The sequence below is a fragment of the Babylonia areolata genome, chromosome 10 (genome assembly GCF_041734735.1).
Source record: "Babylonia areolata isolate BAREFJ2019XMU chromosome 10, ASM4173473v1, whole genome shotgun sequence".
Classification (NCBI taxonomy): Eukaryota; Metazoa; Mollusca; class Gastropoda; order Neogastropoda; family Buccinidae; genus Babylonia; species Babylonia areolata.
In genome coordinates this window covers 24,068,092-24,080,237 of record NC_134885.1, presented here as the reverse complement: position 1 = coordinate 24,080,237, position 12,146 = coordinate 24,068,092, and the positions used below count along the sequence as shown (strand labels likewise).

Sequence of the window (12,146 nt, the reverse complement as noted above, 5' to 3'; positions counted from 1 at the left end):
GTCCGTTTGGAGCAGAGGGGTCTCTTTGTTGGCTTCAACGTTTCATTGTCTGAAAAAAAAAAAAAAACACACAAAAAAAACCAATGTCTTTTCTCACGCGTATGTACCACACGCAAACACACACACGCACACATACACACACAGAGTTTCATTGTCACCACCCTGGGGTCACGTTGTTCTACAACACACACACACACACACACACACACACACACACACACACACACACCAAGAGGTTTTGCACAGATACCTGCTGCTAGAGTGTTTGCTGAGGCTACAACAGTTTTCGTTCTGGGTTTTTTTTTTATGCCCCTCCCAACGGTGTAAAACAAAACATCAAAAAAAAAAAAAAAAAAAAAAATGGCGACTGCTTGGCACTGAGTGAAGTTGCCTGGAAACGTTCTTGTCGCTTTAATTAATTCAATTCAATTCATTCATTAAGGGGACTTCACCAGAAGACGTGTGCGGGGGGTACCCAGCAACAAAGAAAAGAGTTTCAGTCGCAACTGCAGTCAGCGACCAAGCCCCACCCGTGACGCCGGTACCCGACTACCACCAACCCACCCCCATCTCCTACGCCCCCCGCCCCCCCCCCGCCCCAACCCTCCTACCCCCACCATAACCCCCCACCACCCCTTAGTAGTGGCAGTAGTAGTAGTGGTGGTGTAAAGGGCGGTGGCGATGGTGGTGGTGGAGGTGGTGGTGGTGGTGGTTGCAGGTCCGACGAGTAGGAGCACCCTTGGTGTTGTCGTAGCTGCTGTGGAGGCTTATCGCTATTGGAGGCGGTGGCGGAGGAGGAGGAGGAGGAGGAGGAGGAGACAGAGAAAGGCCCGAGGCCAAGGCCAAGGCCGAGGCCGAAGCTGCCGCTGGTGGGGGCGGGATTAGCTCTTGTTGCAGGAGACGCTGTCGCGGTTGTTGTTGCCGTTGTCGTCCTGCCATTTGTCCAGCGAGCGGCGGCGGGCGTTCATGAAGAAGTTGGCCACCGTGGTGACCTCCAGGCCCAGCTGCTGGGCGATGGTCATCTGCATCTCCTTGGACGGCCGCTTGGTCTCCTTGAAGATGGCGTGCAGCGTGCGGCGCTGGATGTCCGTGAACACCAGGCGCGGCTTCTTGGGCGGCCGGTTCTCCTCGGGCTGCTTGTCCTGCTCCGACTCCTTCCGCTTGCAGGCTGCCAACACACAGCAGGGGGTCTGTGTCAGGTCAACACACACACAGCAGGGGTCAGTGTGTGTAACACACATCAGGGGGCCTGTGTCAGGTCAACACACACACACACAGCAGAGGTCAGTGTGTAACACATCAGGGGTCACTGTGTAACACACATAGCAGGGGTCAGTGTGTAACACACACAGCAGGGGGTCTGTGTCAGGTCAACAAACACACAGCAGGGGTCAGTGTGTAACACACAGCAGGGGGTCAGTGTCAGGTCAACACACACACACAGCAGGGGTCAGTGTGTGTAACACACAGAAGGGGGTCTGTGTCAGGTCAACACACACAGCTGGGGTCAGTGTGTAACACACAGAAAGGGGTCTGTGTCAGGTCAACACACACAGCAGGGGTCAGTGTGTGTAACACACAGAAAGGGGTCTGTGTCAGATCAACACACACAGCTGGGGTCAGTGTGTGTAACACACAGAAAGGGATCTGTGCCAGGTCAACACACACAGCATGGGTCAGTGTGTGTAACACACAGAAAAAGGTCTGTGTCAGGTCAACACACACACAGCAGGGGGTCTGTGTCAGGTCAACACACACACAGCAGGGGGTCTGTGTCAGGTCAACACACACACAGCAGGGGGTCTGTGTCAGGTCAACACACACAGCATGGGTCAGTGTGTAACACACAGCACGGGGTCTGTGTCAGGTCAACACACACACAGCAGGGGTCAGTGTGCGTAACACACATCAGGGGGTCTGTGTCAGTTCAATACACACACAGCTGGGGTCAGTGTGTGTAACACACAGAAAGGGGTCTGTGTCAGGTCAACACACACAGCTGGGGTCAGTGTGTGTAACACACAGAAAGGGGTCTGTGTCAGGTCAACACACACAGCAGGGGTCAGTGTGTAACACACAGAAAGGGGTCTGTGTCAGGTCAACACACACACAGCAGGGGTCAGTGTGCGTAACACACATCAGGGGGTCTGTGTCAGTTCAATACACACACAGCTGGGGTCAGTGTGTGTAACACACAGAAAGGGGTCTGTGTCAGGTCAACACACACAGCAGGGGTCAGTGTGTGTAACACACAGAAAGGGATCTGTGCCAGGTCAACACACGCAGCATGGGTCAGTGTGTAACACACAGAAAAGAGTCTGTGTCAGGTCAACACACACACAGCAGGGGGTCTGAGTCAGGTCAACACACACACAGCAGGGTGTCTATGTCAAGTCAACACACACACACAGCAAGGGGTCAGTGTGTAACACACAGCAGGGGGTCTGTGTCAGGTCAACACACACACAGCAGGGTGTCTATGTCAGGTCAACACACACACAGCAGGGTGTCTATGTCAGGTCAACACACACACAGCAGGGTGTCTATGTCAGGTCAACACACACACAGCAGGGTGTCTATGTCAGGTCAACACACACACACACAGCAGGGGTCAGTGTGTAACACACAGCAGGGGGTCTGTGTCAGGTCAACACACACACAGCAGGGTGTCTATGTCAGGTCAACACACACACAGCAGGGTGTCTATGTCAGGTCAACACACACACACACAGCAGGGGTCAGTGTGTAACACACAGCAGGGGGTCTGTGTCAGGTCAACACACACACAGCAGGGTGTCTATGTCTGGTCAACACACACACAGCAGGGTGTCTATGTCAAGTCAACAACACACACACACACAGCAAGGGGTCAGTGTGTAACACACAGCAGGGGGTCTATGTCAGGTCAACACACACCGAACATGGGTCATAGTTCTGAGGTCAGAGTTAACACACCACAGGTGTCAGGTCCACACACACACAGCAGGGTGTCTATGTCAAGTCAACAACACACACACACACAGCAAGGGGTCAGTGTGTAACACACAGCAGGGGGTCTATGTCAGGTCAACACACACCGAACATGGGTCATAGTTCTGAGGTCAGAGTTAACACACCACAGGTGCCAGAAGAGTTCAACACCCATACCCACCAGGGGTTCTGTGTTAGTCGACACACGACAGGAGCCAGTGTCCAAAACAAAAGAGAGGTCAACATAAAAACAGGGGTCAGAAAATTAACTCGGACGACCAGTGAGTGTCAGCAAGAAAAACCTGTATGGAACAGAATGTCAACATGTGCACAAAACGTCAACGTGTGTCGTCACCGTGTCAATGAATCTTATCAGCCATCAAGCGCGTGTCAAGTTTTTTTTTTTGTGGGTTTTTTTTTTTTTTTTTCTGTTTCAGTTTCAGTTTCCCGAGGAGTGCGTCTCCGCGTTCGGGCAAATCCACACACACACTACATCACATCTGCTATGGAGATGTCTGACCAGCAGCACAAAGCCTACGCGCTTGGTCACCCCAACTGTACACCAATCAAAGTGATTTCATTGGAAAAAAAAAAAAAAAAAAAAAAAAAAACCCGTTTGCCAGAGGACACAACACTCTCGGTGCCTTGGGTTCTTTTTCAGTGCGCCAAGTGCGTGATGCACACGAGACCTCGGTTTATCTCGTCTCACCCGAATGATTCGGCGCACAGTTTGATTTTCCTGTCAAACGTGGGAGATATAAAGGCGAGAGCGGGATTCGAACCCAGACCCTCACGGACACTGTATTTGGCAGATAAGCGTCTTAACCATACTGCCACCTTCCTCCCGTGGTCAAAATAGCGTCAGTTTGTCTATACAAAGTGTCCACGTGTCGATGGAATGTCAAAACGTGATAGCAGCCATCAACCAGAAATATGTCAACATGATGTCAACAAAACGCGGAAAATGTGTAAAATGGAGCATGAACCATGTCTCCACAGAACAGGCTTCAGTCGGGTTTCTGCATCTGAAGCAACCAAAAAGCTTGGGTTGATATCCCGAACTGCCATTCACGAAGAAAAAAAATCACGTTTCGAAAGCGTGCGTGCGCATGCGCGCGCGCATCTGAGTGAAAGTGTAAAACTTGGGTAAAATCTTAACAATCATTCTACTGTGATATCTGTCTTAATTATCAGGTGATCTGTTAACAATTGGTTGTTTTTTTTTTCTCAAAATCTGCACCATTCTGTCGTCAGGAACTCCATTCATACATCTCAAACACGCCCTGTTTCCGTAGCGCGATTGTGAGGCGCTCCAAGTGACACGTTTCGCGTGCTTTCCACATGTCTCTGTGATGCTTTCCACGTGTCTCTGTGCTTTCCAAGTATCTTTCCACGTGTCTCTTTGATGTTTACCATGTGTCTTTCCACGTATCTCTGTTATGCTTTCCACGTGTCTTTGCGATGCTTTCCACGTGTCCTTTTCCTTGTGATGCTTTCCACGTGTCTTTCCACGTGTCTCTGTGATGCTTTGCACGTGTCTCAGTGATGCTTTTCACGTGTCTCGGTGATGCTTTCCACGTGTCTCGGTGACGCTTTCCACGTGTCTTTCCACGTGTCTCGGTGATGCTTTCCACGTGTCTCTGATGCTTTCTACGTGTCTCGGTGATGCTTTCCACGTCTTTCCACGTGTCTCGGTGATGCTTTCCACGTCTCTTTACATGTGTCTTTGATATTTTCCACGTGTCTCTGTGATGCTTTCCACGTGTCGCGGTGGTGTCTACCACGTGTTTCTGTGGTGTTTTCCACGTGTCTCTGATGCTTTCCACGTATCTCTGTGTTTTTCATGTGTCTTTCCACGTGTCTCTCTGATGCTTTCCACGTGTCTCTGTGGTGTTTTTCATGTGTCTTTCCACGTGTCTCTCTGATGCTTTCCACGTGTCTCTGTGGTGTTTTTCATGTGTCTTTCCACGTGTCTCTCTGATGCTTTCCACGTGTCTCTGTGGTGTTTTTCATGTGTCTTTCCACGTGTCTCTCTGATGCTTTCCACGTGTCTCTGTGGTGTTTTTCATGTGTCTTTCCACGTGTCCCCGTGGTGTCTTCCACGTGTCTTTCCACGTGTCTCTGTGGTGATTTCTACGTGTCTCCGATGCTGTCCACGTGTCTCCGTGGTGTTTTCCACGTGTCTTTCCATGTGTCTCTGGGGTGTTTTCCACGTGTCTTTCCACGTGTCTCTGGGTTTTTTTCCACGTATCACGGGGGAGGGGGGAGGTGTTCCACGTGTCTTTCCACGTGTCTCTGTGGTGTTTTCCACGTGTCCTCCCACGTGTCTCTGAGGTGTTTTCCACGTGTCTCTGTGATGCTTTCCACGTGTCTCTGTGATGTTTTCCATGTGTCTCTAATGTTTTCCGCGTGTCCTTCCACGTGTCTCTATGATGCTTACCATCTGTCTGTCCACGTATCTCTGTTATTCTTTTCACGTGTCCTTGCGATGCTTTCCATGTGTCCTTGTCCTTGTGATGCTTTCCAAGTGTCTTTGACGTGTCTCGGTGATGCTTTCCACGTGTCTCTGATGCTTTCCACGTGTCTCGGTGATGCTTTCCACGTGTCTTTCCACGTGTCTTCGATGCTTTCCACGTGTCTCGGTGATGCTTTCCACGTGTCTCGGTGATGCTTTCCACGTGTCTTCGATGCTTTCCACGTGTCTCGGTGATGCTTTCCACGTGTCTCTGATGCTTTCCACGTGTCTCGGTGATGCTTTCCACGTGTCTCTGATGCTTTCCACGTGTCTCGGTGATGCTTTCCACGTGTCTCTGATGCTTTCCACGTGTCTCGGTGATGCTTTCCACGTGTCTCGGTGATGCTTTCCACGTGTCTCTGATGCTTTCCACGTGTCTCGGTGATGCTTTCCACGTGTCTTTCCACGTGTCTTCGATGCTTTCCACGTGTCTCGGTGATGCTTTCCACGTGTCTCTGATGCTTTCCACGTGTCTCGGTGATGCTTTCCACGTGTCTCTGATGCTTTCCACGTGTCTCGGTGATACTTTCCACGTATCTTCGATGCTTTCCACGTGTCTCGGTGATGCTTTCCACGTGTCTTCGATGCTTTCCACGTGTCTCGGTGATGCTTTCCACGTGTCTCCTATGCTTTCCACGTGTCTATCCACGTGTCTTCAATGCTTTCCACGTGTCTCTGATGCTTTCCACGTGTCTCGGTGATGCTTTCCACGTGTCTTTCCATATGTCTCTGATACTTTCCACGTGTCTCTGTGGTGTTTTCCACGAGTCTCTGTGATGCTTTCCACGTGTCTCGGTGGTGTCTTCCACGTGTCTTTCCATGTGTCTCTGTGGTGTTTTCCACGTGTCCGGGTGATGCTTTCCACGTGTCTCTGATGCTTTCCACGTGTCTGTGGTGTTTTTCACGTGTCTTTCCACGTGTCTCTGTGATACTTTCCACGTGTCTCGGTGGTGTTTTCCACGTATCATTTCACGTGTCTCTGGGGCGTTTTCCACGTGTCTCTGGGGTGTTTTCCACGTCTTTCCACGTGTCTCTGGGGTGTTTTCCACGTGTCTCTGGGGAGGGGGGGGTTTCCACGTGTCTTTCCACGTGTCTCTGGGATGTTTTCCACGTGTCTCTGAGGTGTTTTCCACGTGTCTCTGTGATGATTTCCACGTGTCTCTGTGATGCTTTCCACGTGTCTCTGTGATGTTTTCCACGTGTCTCTAATGTTTTCCACGTGTCCTTCCACGTGTCTCTGTGATGCTTTCCACGTTTCTTTTCACGTGTCTCTGTGATGTTTTCCACGTGTCTTTCCACGTGTCTCTGCAATGCTTTCCACGTGTCTTTCCACATGTCTTCGTGATGCTTTCCACGTGTCTTTCCACATATCTATGTGATGTTTTCCACGTGTCTCTGCAATGCTTTCCACGTGCCTTTCAACACCTCTCTGTGATATTTTCCGCGTGTCTTTGTGATGTTTTCCACGTGTCTCTGCAATGCTTTCCACATGTCTCAGTGACGTTTTCCACGTGTCTCAGTGATGCTTTCCACGTTCTGTGATGTTTTCCACGTGTCTTTGATGCTTTCCACGTGTCTCTGTAGTGTTTTCCACATGTCTTTCCACGTGTCTCTGTGATGCTCTCCACGTGTCTCTGTGGTGTTTTCCACGTGTCTCTTTTCTACGTGTCTCTGATGCTTTCCACGTGTCTCTGTGATGCTTTCCACGTGTCTCTGATGTGTCTTCCACGTGTCTCTGTGATGCTTTCCACGTGATCCCGAGGTGTTTTCCACGTGTCTCTGAGGTGTTTTCCACGTGTCTCTATGGTATTTTACACGTCTTTCCACGTGTCTCTGGAGGTGTTTTCCACGTGTCTTTCCAGGTGTCTCTGGGGTGTTTTCCACGTGTCTCTGATGTGTTTTCCACGTGTCTCTGTGGTGTTTTCCACGTGTCTCTGTGATGCTTTCCACGTGTCTCTGTGATGTTTCCCACGTGTCGTTCCACGTGTCTCTGTAATGTTTTCCACGTGTCTCTGTGATGTTTCCCACGTGTCGTTCCACGTGTCTCTGTAATGTTTTCCACGTGTCCCTGTGATGCTTTCCACGTGTCTTTCCACGTGTCTCTGCGATGTTTTCCACGTGTCTCTTTGATGCTTTCCATGTGTTTTTCCACGCGTGTCTGTAATGCTTTCCACGTGTTCTTGTGATGCTTTTCACGTGTCTCTATGATGCTTTCCACGTGTCTTTCAATGTCTCTCTATTATGCTTTCCATGTCTTTCCACGTGTCTCTGTAATTCTCTCCACGTGTCCTTTATGATGTTTTCCACGCGATGCTTTCCACTTGTGTTTTTGTGATGCTTTCCACGTGTCTTTGTTTCTGTATGATGCCGTAGACGCTTTTCAAACGCTTTCCACGTGTCTCTGTGATGCTTTCCACGTTTGTTTGTTTGTGGTGTGTGTGTGTGTGTGTGTGTGTGTGTGTGTGTGTGTGTGTGTGTGTGAGTGTTATTCTTTACATATCTGCCTCTCCCTGTATCTGTCCATCTGTTTGTCCGTCCGTTCATCCATGGACGCTTGTTCTTGCACCGAGTTTCACCGTCTAAGCGTCCATAGAAGCTGAACAATATCTGCTTTTTGTTGCCGCGTTTTTTTTTTTAAGATTTTTTTTTTTTTTGTACTTTGGGTGTTTTTTTTCCTGTCTTTTTTTTCTCCAATGGCGTTATTTCTGATTTTTTGTGTTTAAGGGAAGTAGTTCGGGGTGTGTGTGTGTGGGGGGGGGGGGGGGGGGGGGGGGATTTGATTGTGGCCCCTGACTCTCCACATTCCTCTGTTATCACTGGAACCTTTTGCTTCTGTTATATATATATATAAGTTTGTCGTAGTTTAATTAAAAGCTGTCCTGCTATCGGTTCAAGTCGTCTGTGTGTGTGTGGGGGGGGGGGGGGGAGGGGGGAGGTTCTCGTGGTTGTTGGGTGGTCCAGCTTCTGAAAGGAAAGCTGTTTGCGTGACGGGTTTTGCACGTCAGTTCATCAACTGCATCATCATACACTTTCATAATAGACACACACATATACATACGCGCGCACGCGCACACACACACACACCACGCACACACGCGCAACACAGAACCAACAGACACAACTTTTATCATCAATATAGTCGTACACATTCATAACAACAAGACTGACACATGCACGCACACACACAAACGCGCGCGCGCACACACACACACACACACACACACACACACAGTGACAGAGAGAACCAACCAACCAACCAACCAACCAACAGACACAAATCCACAAAAACCATGGCTCGACAAAAGACAACCCTCCAGGCTACTACAACCTCTACAGACCGTTGCCTAGAAACAAGCTGGCTACCACCATCGTGTGCTTCACGACCCTGCGCAAGAAACAAAAAAAACAAAAAAACAAAAATACAAAAAAAAAAAGTGCTTGCGCTGCTAGCTGTGAGAGGCTGGTGCTGAGTGTGTGTGACTCGCTGCACAAAGCTGCCACTAGTGTCAAGTGGAACAAAAAAAATAAAATAAAATAAAATAAAATAAACAATAATAATAAAGTGAACACAAAACTTCCAACAAGGCTTGCTTAGTAGTAGACACAACTCAAAACAAGGAAGCTAGCTTGGTCAAAAGGACGTCTGTTGTGAAAAGAACACAAACAAACATAATTAGAAGAAAAAAACGAAAAAAACCCAGATAGGAACGAAAGAAAAAAAAAAGGAATTTTTTTTTCCGAAACGAAACCTGTGCCTCATATATATATATATATATATATATATATATATATATATATATATATATATATATATGCTGTAAGCCTTGAGTTTCTTGCGAGGCCGGTTATGTCCTAACAGGAACAGGGCTCTGATGAGAGCTACCAGCAATCCGGCTTTGTTTTAACAACGACTGTGAGGGCAGTTCAAGGCAGAGTTGACTTTTTTTTTCTTTTCTTTTTTTTTTTCCTCGTTGTTGTGGTTTTGGTCTGGTGGGTCAGGCAGCTAGCCAGGGGGGATCACCCCCAACTCACCTTCCGGCATGTAGCCCTGTGCCTGCCCATAGCCCATTTTGCTGGGGGAGGAGGGTTTGAACGCGGAACCTGTTGGGGCAAAACAAACATCGGGCTGGTCATAACTGGCATCTGACGATGACGGGTGATGAGGGCGAAAAGGGAGGTAGGAGGGGGTTCGGGGGTGGTGGTGGGGTTGGAGGAGAGGTAGGTGGGTGTGTGTGGGATAGGAAGGGCGGGGGGTGGTAGGGAAGGGAGGGAGGGGGGTTGAAGGGGGGGGGGGGAGGGGAAGCATGCGGGCAACAGACTGATAGACATGGTGGGGAGGAGGGAGAGGGGGTGGGGGCACAGGGAGCAAAAGACGACGTCATTTTAAAGATGACAGACAACAAAATGGAAAACTTCCATTTTCTTTTCTTTTTTTTTCCCCCCAAGCTTTCTTCTGTCATCTTTTCTTTTCTTTTTTTTTTTTTTCTTTCTTTCTTTTTTCTTCTGTTGTTGTTTATTTCTGTCTTCCAACAAGATGCTGTTGTTCTTGCTGCTGTTGTTATCTTTTCTTTTCTTTTTCTTCTGCTTTTATCAACTGCCAGCTTACCTGTGGCGTGACGTGAATGGAAAGTGTGATCTTCCCACCCTGTGCTCCCCAAAAGTGTGGATATGAGGGGAAGGTATGCATGCAGATGACAATATTCACTGGTGGTATAGGCTCTCCGATTCTGACCGGGCGACACTGATATAGGTGTGAATTCAGTTCCCTCACAGCCTAACCACGCCAAAAAAACTTCAGCTGAAGAAAATGGTAATGCCAAACTATCAGAATAATAAAAATTATACATACAGGTATGTTAAACTTTTGATTCTGCGTTGTGAAATGTCTTCTAAAAATAAAAAAAAACCACCATCATATGTATATGCATACATATATACAATGTCCACCTTGTTGTTGTCTGGCCTCCAACTGAACACCTGACTCCTATCGACATTATTACAAAGGTCCGTGATGGGTTGGACAAGACTGTGGGACAAGTGTGAATGGTGCACTGTTCTTTTTACCTGACTAAATCCACAACACATGCCACACCAGTGCAATTCCGATACCACCGCCACAACACTTATCAAGACACATGCACACGATGACGACGTCAACCATTTGAAACTAGGAAATTAGGACAACACTGCCACGACACAAACCATTTTTCATGCTCAGATATATATATTTTTTTTAATGATGATGATGATAACGATAACAACAGCGATAACTGAATGCAAACGACCACAGGAAGAAAGTGAAAGTCCAATGAAGCAACGTGAATTATCATGAAACACACCGACTAACAGAACACACTATGGAATGCCCATCATTTGGTCGATAAGTTGGTTTTGAGCACTTTGTTACTACTGTGTCCCTATGACCCAACCCTCCCTCCCCCCCTCCCTCCCTCCCCAGGCAGTTGTCTTTATATTTGTTCATATAATCATCAGTGGCTGACAATCTTTTGTGCAGATCCTTGGAAAGGTTCGGACGACAGCTATGCGGTATGCACAGCACGAAAGTGAGCCATTTCCACGAAAAAGATTGAAGTCATATAACAATACACATTGCAGACATATAAAAAAAATAATTAAAAAACCCAAAAAAAACATACTGCAGTCCTTTAAAAATTGTAGTCCCGTAAGGTTGAAGTCCTATAAAACTGTAGTCATATATCGTTCTGCAGTTGGCCAGTTGGCCCCTCTCCCTTTTTTTATTTTTATTTTTTATTTTACCCTCTGTGGAAATGAGACTGCGTGCCTGTCTCACCTTATAACTTACAGACAATAATCCCAAAGAAAAGACAGACTGTGAATGGGAAAACTGGCGTTTGTGTTTCGACATAAACCTCGCCCAGTGTATCTGTGAACAAACGAACGAACGAACGAACGAACGAGTTCATGAATAAATGAATGAATGAATGGCGTTTGTGTTCAGACAAAAACTTGAAATTCTGTGCGTCGTGTGTGAATGAATGAATGAATGAATGGATGGATAAATAAATGGCGTTTGTGTTCAGACAAAAACATAACTGTGTGTGCATAATTATGTGAATGAATGAATGAAGGGCCAAAGCAAGCCAAAGCAATAGCATGCCGGATTCAACGCAGACAAAAGCATGATCGCTCGAAAATATCAACACAGGGAGGCACAAGGAAAGACCCAAACACCCAGCACACATACATATACAAAGCAACTGTATGCACAGTGACGATTTTCAAACTCAATCAGAAAAAGAAATAAGAAATAAAGAAAGAGGGGCAAAAAAGAAATCAACTGCACATCAGAAACCCAAAGCTTTTACTGTCATGCAATACGCACACATACATACATGCACATGTATATATACACAACGTGTGTACGCACGCACGCACACACACACCACCACGCACGCACACACACACACACACACACACACACACACACACACACACACACACAGAAGAGAGAGGGAGAGAGTTGCCCCAAAAAATCACAACTGTGGAAAGACGTTAAACAACAGAACGAACAAACACACACACGCACACACACACACATGCACGCACACACACACGCACAAACACACACACACACGCACACACACACACACACTGAATAACACCCAAGACTATCGTGTCT

General features: G+C 47.7%; 1 protein-coding gene across 1 annotated transcript in view; it reads right to left on the bottom strand.

The window, feature by feature from the left end:
- Positions 1-677: 677 nt before the first annotated feature.
- The window catches only part of LOC143286512 (one cut domain family member 2-like), a 62,189-nt gene continuing 50,720 nt past the window's right edge, over positions 678-12,146 (bottom strand). Inside the window, exon 2 of the mRNA XM_076594095.1 lies at positions 678-1,168. Coding sequence (XP_076450210.1) covers positions 882-1,168 — 287 coding nt within the window. The 3' untranslated portion in view covers positions 678-881. The remainder of the gene's footprint in view (positions 1,169-12,146) is intronic.